Genomic DNA, 13,196 nt, shown 5'->3' with positions numbered 1-13,196 from the left:
ATGACAACCTGGCATAGTCTGCCCCGCGGCAATGTTTTATCTCTCTGTGCGATACAGAAGTACATCTGTTTATCTCAGTGCATCCCTCAGTACTACAGAGAAGATCTGATAGTGCTGGAAGGACCTGGAGGTATAGGCATGAGCGCTGACACAAGCACACTGCCAGTGGTGCCCTTCAGAGCAACCTTCAGGCTTCTTTAGTGCACTGTGGGCTAAAGCAGCAAACCAGTTTCTACTTTTTTTTTTCATTTGAGCTTATTCCCCTTCTGCTTTTGGCCAGGCTTTTCAGCAGAAAAATAAATAAATAATAAATCACAATGAAATTAGTGTTTTCACCAGTTGGATTAATGATGATGTGGTGCAACCCTAGAGCACAAAGAGGTCATGTTCACCCAAGCGGAGAAAGAGTCACAGAAGCTGAGATGTCTACTTTGAGAGTCTGCTCACCCCAAACAATCTCTTCAGTCCACGGAGAGGTGGATATTCAAAGACAACTCACCCCACCTAAAATCTGGAACAACCAAGCTTCTGTCTCTAATATGTCTGTAAACAGTCAAAAGCCAACTGGGATAGATATTCCAGTCAAGAATTTCAGAGCCTGTCATTGGGTGATCCTACTCTGGCTTGTCTTTTAGTTTTCATAGGGCTTTACCCTTCCCAAGCTTTTTTAATATATTTTTTTTCAACATCAAATCTCAGAATTCTATGCCAGTTAAAAAATGGAAAAGATCAATAATTTAGGTTGTGACATAAGCAATACTCTCCAAACAGAAGACATGGGGCTGTAGGAACAGCACAACATCATACAGTAGTATGAATTCACAGATAAGAGCAAATTCTATATTTTTACTAACGTTATAAAAATAGTTTTACCTGGATTTGAAGCATACAATCCTAAGCTACTTCTGTTGAAAGAGATGCTATGTAAATCTCCTTTTTTCATGAGCATCATACAGTAACCCAAAACATTTGCATTAAGGAAGAAAGTTGGTAGCGGTTCCCATTCAGGTTTAAGAGCTAAAACTTCTATTGGTCTTGCTTGCTTTTCTTCCTCTTCCCCTTAACTGACCAGCTTTAGCCAGGTAATGTCCATTTTGAAATACAGAGGATAATTAGGAATATTAAAGTATGTAATAAAAAAAGAACTGCAATGAAAATTTGGATTATTATTATAACAAATACATAACTTTCAGTATCAAACATGTTCAATTATTTCTTTTGCAGTATGTCCCAATGGAGTCAAGTTCAACAACTGGAAATAAAGTTTTTGGAGCAAGTAGACCAGTTCTATGACGATAACTTTCCCATGGAAATCCGACATCTACTGGCACAATGGATAGAAAGCCAAGATTGGTAGGAATAATTTTTTTTCACTCTTATGATTTCAGTCATAAACATTTTTTTTGCTCATCTAGTAGATTTTTGGGTGCTCATTTGTGAACTGAGCAGACATCTACACCCCAAGAACAGTATTCCACTCGTTATGGATTTAGCTTGTTGAGCTAGTGTTACACTTTACTTACTTTAGGGATTCAGCATCAGTAAACTCCTGATAAAGCTGCAAAGTTCTTCTTAATTTATTAAATAACAATTGTACGTATTTTGTATGTTATGGATGGGCTTATCTTAAACCACAGAATAAAATTATTTCCTACGCTTATTCCTAATAAATAAACTACCACATACTACATGAAAGATAAGACAGTACTTTTGAAGAGAAATTCTGAAAATAATTGGTTTTTCTGCATGTGTTGAAATAATGATTTTAATGAAAAGCACCATATTACCATATTTAAAGGTTAATGTAAGTATATACTCAATGTATAAACATTCTAGATTGGATGCACTTTCTTAGAGCACAGTTTTCTGTCCCTTACAGCTTTAAATTTAAGAAACATCTGGAAGTGAGTTTTCATTTCTACTTATTCCACTTATTCCTAAACAAAATCCCACAAAAATTGTCTAGCAAATTACCAGTATTAAAGGTTTTTCATCAAAAAAAAAAAAAAAAAGCAAGTCAGATTTGAATGGAAATGTTATTAATTTGCCTCTTACAGCACAAAATTATTCGACTTGTCCAAACCAGCTATTTGCAGGAACAGTTTTCTAGAAGGTGAATTTATGCACAAATCTGGATCAAATTCACTGCATAGTTATCTTAAGAAAATCCAGAACTAGATACTGAAAGAGTTTATATTAGTAGTACCAGTAAGACATCTCAGCTTGACAAGCTAATTGCCCAAGGCTATTGGGGGACTATTGGAAAAATCTGCTAAGGAATATAATCTTTCCTCACAGTTTATGACATACTATGCTTATGTGCCTGTGGGAACATGGGGAACATTAAAATCCCCTGTTTACCAGATTTAGCAGTCATATCTCAAACAGGCATCTGCCATTTGGGGAGCAAGGAGAGAGTGCCCTAAGGACAAGGATGCCATGCAATCCAAAGCTTATCTTCCTCTATTCTGCTCACTAATGATATTGCCCATCGTGTAGCAAGCTGTTCCATAAACAGCAGAGCTAGTAAAGCCTGTTTTCTCATGTATTTGTGCCCTTTGTCCCCTACATACCCTTCACCAGTAGCTTCAGCGTCTTCTTGGATCCCCAAATAGTTTGGCCAGGCGAAGGCTTCTCTGGTGCCTGGTGTGAAGATATATATCTGCTGACTGGCCATCTGGCTGTTGCCTCCTGGAGCAAGTTTTTACTGCCATTTTCCTCAGTGGAGGCACTAATTTGGATTCCTCTCCTCTACCAACCTGCCAGTTTTCTGGGAAATTCATGCAAACATCATCTCTTTTAGACTGCAAGCCCCCTGTCAGCGTTGGCTGAAAGTGGGCAGCAACTTCAGAAATTATATGTGTGACTGACAGACTGAGAGTGACAGCATGCATACGCCTCATTTCCTCTGGGAAGCAGGCTAAAAATGTTTAAATATTCACTGGAACCAAGACTAGAAAACCCTGGTTGTCTCCCCTCTGGCTGACTCCATAGCCTGGGCTTAGAACATCCACTGCCTTTATAGCTGCTCATCTAGGTGAATATAAATTAAAGGATCATAAAAATTAATTATTTACGTAGCCCTAGCTATATGCAAGTCACTATGTATTTAAAGTGCTTTTTTACAGCTTTAATTTCTCAATGGATTATAAATTTCTGTAAAGACAGTTTGGCACTTCTCATAGCATTTTTAAAATGCATGTTTCTCAATCGCTTTTTCTCCAGGGAGGCTGCATCCAACAACGAAGCAATGGCAATGATCCTCTTACAGAATTTGCTAATACAAGTGGACGAACAGCTAGACCGGGTTTCGCAAGAGAAGAACCTTCTTTTGATACACAACCTGAAGAGAATCAGGAAGCTGCTCCAGGTAAGTTGTTGCTTCAGATAACAAATTGCACGCTCTGACTGGCTTCTAAAGGCACTGCCCAACCTCTGCTGAGTGCAGCTTGTGCCTGTGAACAGCTCAGAGCTGTCCTGCCCCCTGTAGACTCCATGCAGCCATGGGAAGACCAAGCCTTCAACAAGGTAACTCAAATAATAGTTCCACTCTCAGTTACCTTGTGGACAAATAATTTTTAAGGCATGCTGCTGAGATGCAACAATGCTGTGACCTTGTAGCTCAATGCATAACTGTGCCTCACTCAGCTCTTCGAAATAAGATTGTATAGTGCTTATAGAAGTTAACGTTTATTGCAAATGTAATTACTGACTTTACAGACAAGTACACAGAACTATGATTAGCCGTGACTATCTCAGGAATAAAAATGTGTATTTTAGGATTAACAAAACAGCACCCTGAAAAAGGAACCACACTTGCTATTTTATGCTTAACTGGGATTATTTATTAGGAATGGCTTAAAGGGTTTTCTATTAGGCTTCTACAAAGTGATATTTATTTTGACTGCATGATTCTCTAATAATTGTTTATTTAAAGCAAGAATTCTCAGAGTTCCACCCCATTAGTCACCTACTTCCTGACATCTATGTGTCTTCTGCATAAAACAGATACACATCTGAGTTTAATGAAAGTTTGGGGGTTTTTCTCTTCTTTCATGGTGTTTTCCATAAGCACTTCAATGAAAATTGTACCACTTACAAAATATTTTCTTTATTTTATATGAATATATTGGTCTGGAAAATCTGAAGATGACTGTGTCAATTATTTTGCTCTCTTTATGGCTGCGTGCCTTTCTATTCTATATCCCTAATGGTGGCTTCTTAAAAATGTGACAATATTTCCACTGCTGCCACTTTTTGTTCCGGTGTTATGCAAGCAGTTTCATGTAACTTGAAACTAAAGTTCTTTCTTTATTTCTTCTCTGGTTTGTGTGGCAGCATTAACCCTCATTTCAGTGCTGCTCAAACAACAAATGCACTTACCTACTTTTGGAGTTGACTGCAGAGAGGTTATTGCTTTTATTTCTGTCATGGTCTTAGCAGACTTTGCCACAGCAGGGCTGAGTCAGAACTCCGTCACCTTATTAAAAATATTCTCTCACAGCAGCATGCACATAGAAAGAGCATTTCAGGACACTGAAAAAAGCAGTTGTATTCTTGCAGATTGTACATTTATGATCCTACCATCGCCACATGCATATGCATGGGGATTGGTACGTATTTACATACAGGTTCTAACAAATTCAGCTCTCACTGTTCCTTCTTCGCCTCGCACCATTTATTTTATTCTAAAATTTTACCAAGATTTGAGGTGGCAACTCTGGATCCTCCGTGAAATTCAGCATACTGAGACAAGGCATCAGGCCCCATCACACCCCTGAGTCAGTCTGTAAATGGCCAGAATGAAAATCAAGTCCTGTAAGCCCCATCTTAGCAAGCTTTCTCAGGCAGCAACATCTCTGCTCCATTGGACCACAAAGGTTTGTAGGTTAATAGCCTAAAGCAATATGAACTGCCTGAGAGGACATCAGTGATGCTGAAACTACACTACTAATTAAAAAGGACCGTGATGAGTTTGCAGTAAAATGTTTCCCATTGAGCAAAAAATACAACAGCTCTTCTCTCTGTGAAGTTGGCCCTTCACCACTATATAATTTCTCTGTTATATCAAGACAACAAGCAATGTCTGTTTAGATAAAAGCTACTCGTTCAGCTTCAAAAGGCACGTGCATCCTACCAGGACCAGAATGACATTTTCCCTATCAGAGCCTTTCCTGATTTCTTATGACCTTTATCACTCACAGTTTGTGATTAGCTTGTGATTATAAACTCGCAGTTTGAGCTAGTTTGTGACAGCTTCATGAGACAGCACCAGGAAAGGTGACTGAAGTAGACAGTAACCCCTTTCGTCCTGAAACACCACCTAGAGAGAGGGAGGCTGGAATAGCAAGCTGCAAAATTAGAGATTCTCCACCAGACTTGATGGGGGGAAGGACTGGCTTCCTGAACAGGAGAGGAAGCCACGCTTGTAAACATCTTTTCATTTCTGGTGACTCTGTGAAGAGTCTCAGCTTGATTTTCTCTGAAGGTTAGTTAACACGATCCCACCTTTATCTCTGCTCTCTAGCGCAAGCACTTCTTTGAAATTTCACAGTTCACTCCTCTTCCTTCCCTTCTACACCACACACACAGGCATACAGACACATGTACAACACACACAAAGCTGTCCAACCTCAGCACAGGATCTGAATGCAATGTTTGTTATTTTGAGCCAATTATATGTGGCTTGTCAAGGTAGATAACACTGGAAACCAGCATTTATCGCTGCATACGCAGAGTAGCAAGTTGAGCTTTGGTATAGATTCCCACACACTATGATAACAACGATAATAAAACAATTACAAATGCAGTATGCTCAAAAAGAATTCTGTAGTTTTTGGGGGGAAAAAAAAGTGTGATTAATGTTAAATTAATAATACATCTAGGTCATTAGTGAAGGGCAGCCTTAGAAGGGGAAATAACAGACCCTACAGATGGCTCGAGTGGCTGCTTTCTAGACAGCACGGGGATTGCTAGGATCAAGATTCCCAGTGCTATTACGCCTGCTAGTTGCCAATATCACAGCCAAGCACACCCAGTCTGAAGTTCTGCTGGGGTTCGCTTTTATTATCAAACAGAGAAAAAGTTCTGAGCTCCACCTGCAAACATCTTTATCCAAACATCTTGGTTATTCAACAGGATTAAGGAAAGAAGGAAGGGAAAAAGCAAGAACTTGCCTGCCTGACGCATGCAATATAAAGTTTTTTGATGAATTTCAGGAGTTGTGAAGTGCAAAGAGCCGAACTGTTAGCAGAAAGAGATGCCTGCCTAGCACCCTTGCTTTTAGGTCACAGGAGCCATCCCTATTCTTTTAGCGTTAGGGAAATAACTATGGAGCGTGACATTTCTGCCCAGACTGCTGACATTTCCAGAATTATCTTGATGCAAAAAGAAGCATTGACCAGGAAACATCCAATCTGAAAAAGTTATAAGCACTTGAAAAAGCACTGAGCATCTCAGCTAAGCGTATTGCGAGCTCTCAATAATTTGCTTCTCTATCCACTTCTTTCTTTTTTCAAATGTCGCCTCTTGACACTAATCTGGTATAAACGCACGCATTATATTAAAATCAGGATCGGTGCTTTAGGTTAAAATCCTTCATATTCGTATTATTATTTCTGCAGTCACTAGATGGGATTCATTTTTACAGCAGAGCAGCCTTTTGTTGCGGTGCTCTTCAGCGGATGACAGTACAGCACAGCTGCTCGCTGAGGTTAAATTCCCTGTCCCTCCTCCCACAGAAGTCCTGCTCCCAGGAGCAGCAGCTCTGTAAAGAGATGAGGAGAGAAAACGTTTGGAGGGGGGAAACTCTGCCTGTGATTCTTTCTCCTGCTGAAAGCCTAGATGGAGCAAAGCAAAGCAGATTAGTCACAAGGACGTGTTTTGTGCTGTTGCTATGACAGCAAAAAGTAAAGGGCAGATGTTAAGCTGAGAAGAGCTGCCTATCACTTCTAGGAACCAAATTTCAGATGCAACAGTCTGCAAGACCTTAGCCTATGAACAATTACATCTTGGCTTTATGAAGATTTTTTTTTTCTTTTTTTCTTTGAAATGACTGTTCTTGTCCCTGATGTAAACTTCTTTACAACACACAAATAGATTTAACGCACGGAAGAGACTGGCAAAATTATGGAGACTCATTTAGGGCAGAAACTGCATGCTGCTGGCTCACAGGCTCAGACCCTTGATTAGTGTCTGCAGTGTCCCTGGGGGGCACAAGGCAAAGCACTGGGAAGCTCCCAGTAGCCTGGAAATCTGCGATGGCCACCGCTTTCCCAGTGCCTCCCCAGCCCTCCTAGGAACGTGTGTAGGTCTCTGAGTTACCCAGGCATTTTGCATCTCACAACTCCTCGTGTCCTTGCGTCTTCCCCCAGTGGAGCTGGAAATTTGGCTTGGCTCCCTGAGCAACGCTTGACCTACCAGAAACTTCAGGGACACAGACGGGCCACGCATTGCAATGGGTGTGTGACAATGACAGCAGGAGGAAGCAGGAATTCCCAGAATGGGAATTCCCACTCCGTAATTGCAGCCCATCTTCATGCTCTGGTCTCCAGATAACTCCCGAAAGCAATCCCTTCTCGTTAGCAGCAACATGCATCTGTGTCTCACCGCTGCTTATAACATTCCGGGGAAAATCGGATTATATAAATCTTTTATAAAAAAGTGAAATAACTGATTTCAGGAGGAGGAAGAACGGCTACTTTGCTCATTTACCATCACACGCCAAGCTAACGAGGGTACGGCATGCTCTGGGGAACATTTTGCTGCGAACAATGTATATTCATGCTTTTCATTTAATATTCACGGCAGAGTCTTAGGTATCGGTGAACTTTACACACTCACCAGCCCTGCCAGAGCCTGAGATGAGGGGAGGGCAGGCAAGGGGGATCCTGCCTGGGTGTGCACACCATCAGCAGCCCGGGGACTGCTTGCAAAGGGAGAGCAGGCAGACTCGCCTCATTTGCTGGTTCCCACCAACCAGTTATATCAAAATGAGCTTTTGGAAGCACTGTGAGTCCGGGAAATAATCCTTCAGTTATACTTTGTCCTTCTACACAGCCCTACTTTTTACGGAATGATCTGGAATAGCATCCTAAGCTATCTTCTGTCATCTTAACCAACACAACTTAACCTTATGGCACTTCTTTCCATATAAAACTCACCCTGCTCCTAAGCAGTACAAACAGCATCTTGCTTTCCATGCTGTTACTGACATCAGTAACACCATCGTGTGCTCTTGCTCCTGCTCCATTTTCTCAGTTACAGTGCACAGCTTGTTTCCATCTGCAACGAGAACCCAGCATCCTCCTGCTTCTCCAGGCAGAACTAAAGCGAACATACAAAGGTTTTCATTTCAGTTCAGGTGACCATTTACACGAGTCACTCTGCCAGAAAGGAAAAGCATGAGGGGCCCTAACATTGCTGATATTGGTGCATCAAAGAAAATTGACCAAAAAAAAAAAAAGCATTAGATCTGAAATAGGATATTCCAGTGGATATTTAACAAATATTTCTAATAAGCACTGTGATGAGAAACAGTTGCAAGGAATGGAAACATAGCTATTGATGCTTAAGTTGCAGTTTCCTGTTAAAGCTTAGAACTGGGTGAGAATGGAACAAAATAGACAAAGTTTCTAACACACCACAGAGAAAAAAAAAAAAAAAAAAGAAGAAAGAAAGAAAAAAAATAAAATGTTATTTACATGCAATTTAGTGCTCATGTAACCTGCCAGATCAACAAATCAACAAATTATAGTAGAAAACATGCTTTGAACCAATGCATTCTGCTAATACAATTTGAAATGACTTTTCATACTAGCATCTTGCCCCCAGTGAGTTTTCAAGTTCCACCATTAAAGCTGTTTACAAAAAATTTTGGCCTGTAAATGGGAAACCCTGAACAGAAGACCATATGCTCACCAGCCACCCCTCTGCTATTAGTGATTGCAGGCTGGCTGCTGGATACCAGCTAGGAAGGATTTTCTAAAAAGGATTCTAATATGAGACAGAAAAAAGCTCTTAACTAGAAGTCAAATATTTTTAAGTTCCTTTTGTGGAACAGTTTGCTTTTGTAGAATGAATAAGAGTTAGCTTACACGCAGAGGTTACAAACAAAACAAAAACAAAACCCACAAGCACATGAACTAAACCTCTTGTGCTCTTTGCTCATTCTGGAGTATTAAGGGCCCAGCTGTAGGTAAACATCTGCCTGAGAGATTAGTTAATAGTACTCAGGTCTTCATGACCAGAAGGTGGAGGGGGGAAAAAAAAGTCAAAATAAAATCAGACCTCTCTCCCCCTCCTGTTTGCCCTCTTTTGCTGGGAACATTGCACTTTTTTTAATTTTATTTTGAAACACATTCCCTTTAAATACGTTGCATTGCTACATTATTCATCTCACGGGTTATGATGAGCTCTATAGCCACAAGTTTTCTGTAGCCACCCCCCACCTGCTTAGAAATCTGCTGCTCCCATAGACCCTTCCTTGGCTCTTCTTAGTGCTCTGTCTGTTGAGAGGAACTTAGTGGAGTTTGGGGGCAAACTAGGAGATGGAAAAAATATATATAAATAAATAAAAAGACCTCTGCTTTCACAACTTTGCCAAGTTTTGCCTTGGTTGCATACACCCCATAAATATTTACGATCTTCTGGAAGTTATGCATGACACTATACGAGAAAAGCAGAAGTACAGCATTGCAGAGTTATGTTTTCGAACTTCCCACACATCATAGGAGTTGTCTAAAAGAATGAGGCTGCCTTTAAAGTTCTCTTAGGTATTCTGAAAGGGGGAGGGGAAATCTAAAAATAAGAGTAGAACACTCTAAATAGTTGGTGTCACAAGTACTTCCTCTTAAAGACCTACATAAAACAGAGTCATCTTTTTATTAGAAAAAGATTTTTAGTAACAACAGTAACTGGTTAAATGCAGGGCTCCAAAATAAATAAGTAAAAAAGCAACCCTACAAAGAGAAGGTCAGTCCTACACTGAGATAGGTGTGCCACTACTGCCTCCGTTACGCTTTCTGCCTGGATGCATAAACAAAGGTAGAAAATAAATCAAGGCAAAATGTTGTTTGTCACATTTGAAGGTGAAAACGGGAAATAAGCATGCATGGTTATGCCTTCCCACCCACACACTTCTTTTTGCAACACATAAATATACCAAGTTTTGTTTTGTTTTGTTTCTGACAAAAATAAAATGATAGGCTAAAGGTTGTTTTTTTTTTTTTTCTTTTCCCCTCTGTTTTTTCATTACATGAAAGATGAGATATCTGCTTATCTAGAAAGATGCTGAGTGTTCAAGTTGGTAGAATAAGGGTACCACAAGTAAGCAACAAGGAAGGAAATGTATTCATTCTTGACTTTGTCATCCCGTTCCCTATCTGTGTCCCAGCTCCCTTCCATCAGCTTCTTTAAATATTCATTCAACTTCAACAAACACATCAACTGTTGCAGTAGTTAACAGTTCCAAGCCTCCAATAAAGATTTTATTGTATATGCTTAAAAGGCATGAAGTAGGGTTTTGCTAGCAGACACAAGAAAAAATAGAGCTGATGTTTTTATGAAAAAAAAAAAAAAAAAAAAAAAGATAGAGGAGAAAAGTGGAGGGAAACAACCAAATCTAAAGCACTTTTTTCAGAATTAGAAAGCAGTAAAACCTTCTCAAGACCTTTCTAAGTCATCTTGAAAACCAGAAGAGATAATCAGGTAAAACCCTGAGTGACTGTATAAAGGTTGAACACTGCATCCTTGTACGACAGAAGCAGAAAGCAACAGTACCACCTAATCCTGTACTTTTACCACTGAAAACAGAGTCAGGGTACTCAAGCAGTGAATATGTAAGTACTCATTTATATATGTGTGTGGTAGAGAGACCTTTGACGCGTGAAAAGAAAGCTGGCCAATATTACCATGGTTGGGAGTGATCCAATATGTGATGGAGACAGCCACAGGAAAATACACTATTTTTTTTTTTTTTTTTTTTTGTGGGGGAATTAAATGTGAGGGCAGGGGAGCAGGGGGAAGCAAGACATTGAATCTCTGGCCTAGATTTCTTAATTCTGCCCAGGAAAATTCTTCCCTGAACATTTCCAATACTAAAATGGACAGTTGCTTAGTGTTCTTTTTGAAACCACGTGTATTTGCAACTTTCATAATAAGCCTTTTCAAGTTTCTACATGATCTTGTGACTTAGGGAATCAGAACCATGCATTTCTCCAGCCACTGAGAAGGCTCTGAAAATATCCCAAACAGCTCAGACGGCTTTAAAACCGAGCTGAAGGATGTGAACGCTGCACACTGTAATGCACGGATTGTTTGTGCAGAAACGCTTTTTTGTTTTTCCTTGTGATCTAGTAAGATACTATCACAACACATCTCTCTGAAGCAGAGACAATGCATTCTGGGTTGTGGTAGGAGGCTTTTCTCTCTAGCAAACATCAGCAGCATTCAGATAAAATTTTCACCTGTTCAGAACGAAAGTTTTATTTCCCCCGTATAAATTTATCATCAGGCTGGTAGCTGTTGAGAAAAGAATGGTCCAAATAAGATTGTTTGTTGTAAATCATGATATGAAAGACCTCATCAAAACAGAAGAGAGGAGAAAAAAATTTCTAAGAACTGAAATACAGTAATTGAATTACAGTAATATTAGCAGATAAGAATAACATTTCCATTCGAAACTTTAGACAAAAAGTAAATCCCCAGCTTCTCTTTGTTGGTATTTATAAAAACACGACTGTAAGTTTCCCTCTGTTTAAATATTCATTTAAACCTAATAACACTATTTTGCATAGCTGCAGAATCTACACCCTTTGTCCTTTTCAGCTGCCAATGTTACACAAAGTTAGGATTCCCCTACCTCAAGCTTGCCTTTTGGGCTAAGCCTCCTTTATTTCCAAACTTACACCACTTTTGCAACGAGAGGAAATCACTTGCAGGCTGTCATTCGGAAGCCAAGTTCATCCTGAGCAAATTCCAGCCTTCAGCCAAAGACAAAATAGAAGTAGAGAAGAACAAGAGCTTACAGTAAACCGGTAACACTACCGTCTGGCATGGTCTGAAGTGCAATTTCCTTTGAGAAGTAAAGAACACGGGGAGAAAAAATTCAATGATTATTATTATTTTGACAGTCAAACACGATGGTTGTTCCTTTTGGTAATTAGTGTTATAAGTTGTAATTAAGATATTTAATGCTATAATTTGTTTTCTTACATCAATTTATAGTCTGTAAGCTACAACCCATCTGCCAGTGCAGTGCTGGTAGCACGGAGGCTGAAGAGCCATCTATCTCCCCCCTAGGAGGCTGGCTGCCCACAGTTTGCATCTGTCTTGCTCTCCTTTGGTCACAAGCACTTGTGCTGCTGCTCCACAGCAGCTGCAGGGCGTTCTTCCAGCCCTTGTTTGAGGGGGCTACAGCCCTGACAGCTCTCTGTCCACCCACTCGGCGCCTGCTGGAAGAGCAGGCTGAATCTAGTGGAATTGAAAAAGCAGCACCAGGCAGGCAGAAGCAAGGGAAGCAATAGAGACACGGCTTATTGCTAGGGCTTTACGAGTTACAGAAGGAAAAAGAAAAAAAAAGAAAATAAAAAGTTAATTTCCTCTTCATCTCTTGATTCAGATGGTTTTCCCTTAATGAAATAAAGGGAGAGAGTTCGTGAATGTTTTGCAAATGAATGGTATTTAGACATGCTAGGGAAGTCCCTGATACCTGGCATTTTTGTGGGGGATTTTAAAATGTCTCACTGTCACAAGGTTCTTTGAAAAGCCTTTTCTATGCAGATACGTTTTCCAGCTCCAAGAGAGGATTTTTATTTCTTCTTGACTTCATTAGAGACATCTTTTGTTTCAACCCTTCTTGTTACACAGCAAAGACAAAAGGCAACCATCGATCCTTGGAGGCTCCACAGGGGTTTTTTGGATGACAATTTCAGTACTGATTCCTCCAGCCTGTTTTGTTTTTTTTGTGTTTCCCTCCCTACGCTCAAAGCTTAAAATAGACTCACAGACCCAGCCCAAAGTAACGAGGACAGCAGCAGTTTTGTCTCTGCTCTTTGGAATCCTGCACTGCAATTCATGGCTCCACACTCCTGCAGCCAGAAGACCCTCAAGAGCCCAAAGACCTCTCTGTTGCCCGATTGTGTTTTAGATTAAAAGTGCTTTCTGGGTGCTACCACTGTTCTACCCTGCTCAGACTC

General features: G+C 40.1%; 1 protein-coding gene across 1 annotated transcript in view; it reads left to right on the top strand.

Annotated features, from left to right (window-relative positions):
- The window catches only part of STAT4 (signal transducer and activator of transcription 4), a 41,269-nt gene that overhangs the window by 2,652 nt on the left and 25,421 nt on the right, over positions 1 to 13,196 (top strand). The window contains exons 2-3 of the mRNA XM_068686544.1: positions 1,225 to 1,353; positions 3,226 to 3,370. Coding sequence (XP_068542645.1) covers positions 1,226 to 1,353; positions 3,226 to 3,370 — 273 coding nt within the window. The 5' untranslated portion in view covers position 1,225. The remainder of the gene's footprint in view (positions 1 to 1,224; positions 1,354 to 3,225; positions 3,371 to 13,196) is intronic.

Source organism: Anas acuta, chromosome 6, assembly GCF_963932015.1.
Source record: "Anas acuta chromosome 6, bAnaAcu1.1, whole genome shotgun sequence".
In the NCBI taxonomy this organism is placed as follows: domain Eukaryota; kingdom Metazoa; phylum Chordata; class Aves; order Anseriformes; family Anatidae; genus Anas; species Anas acuta.
The sequence above is the reverse complement of the archived record's forward strand: the minus strand, read 5'-3'. Positions and strand labels throughout refer to the sequence as shown.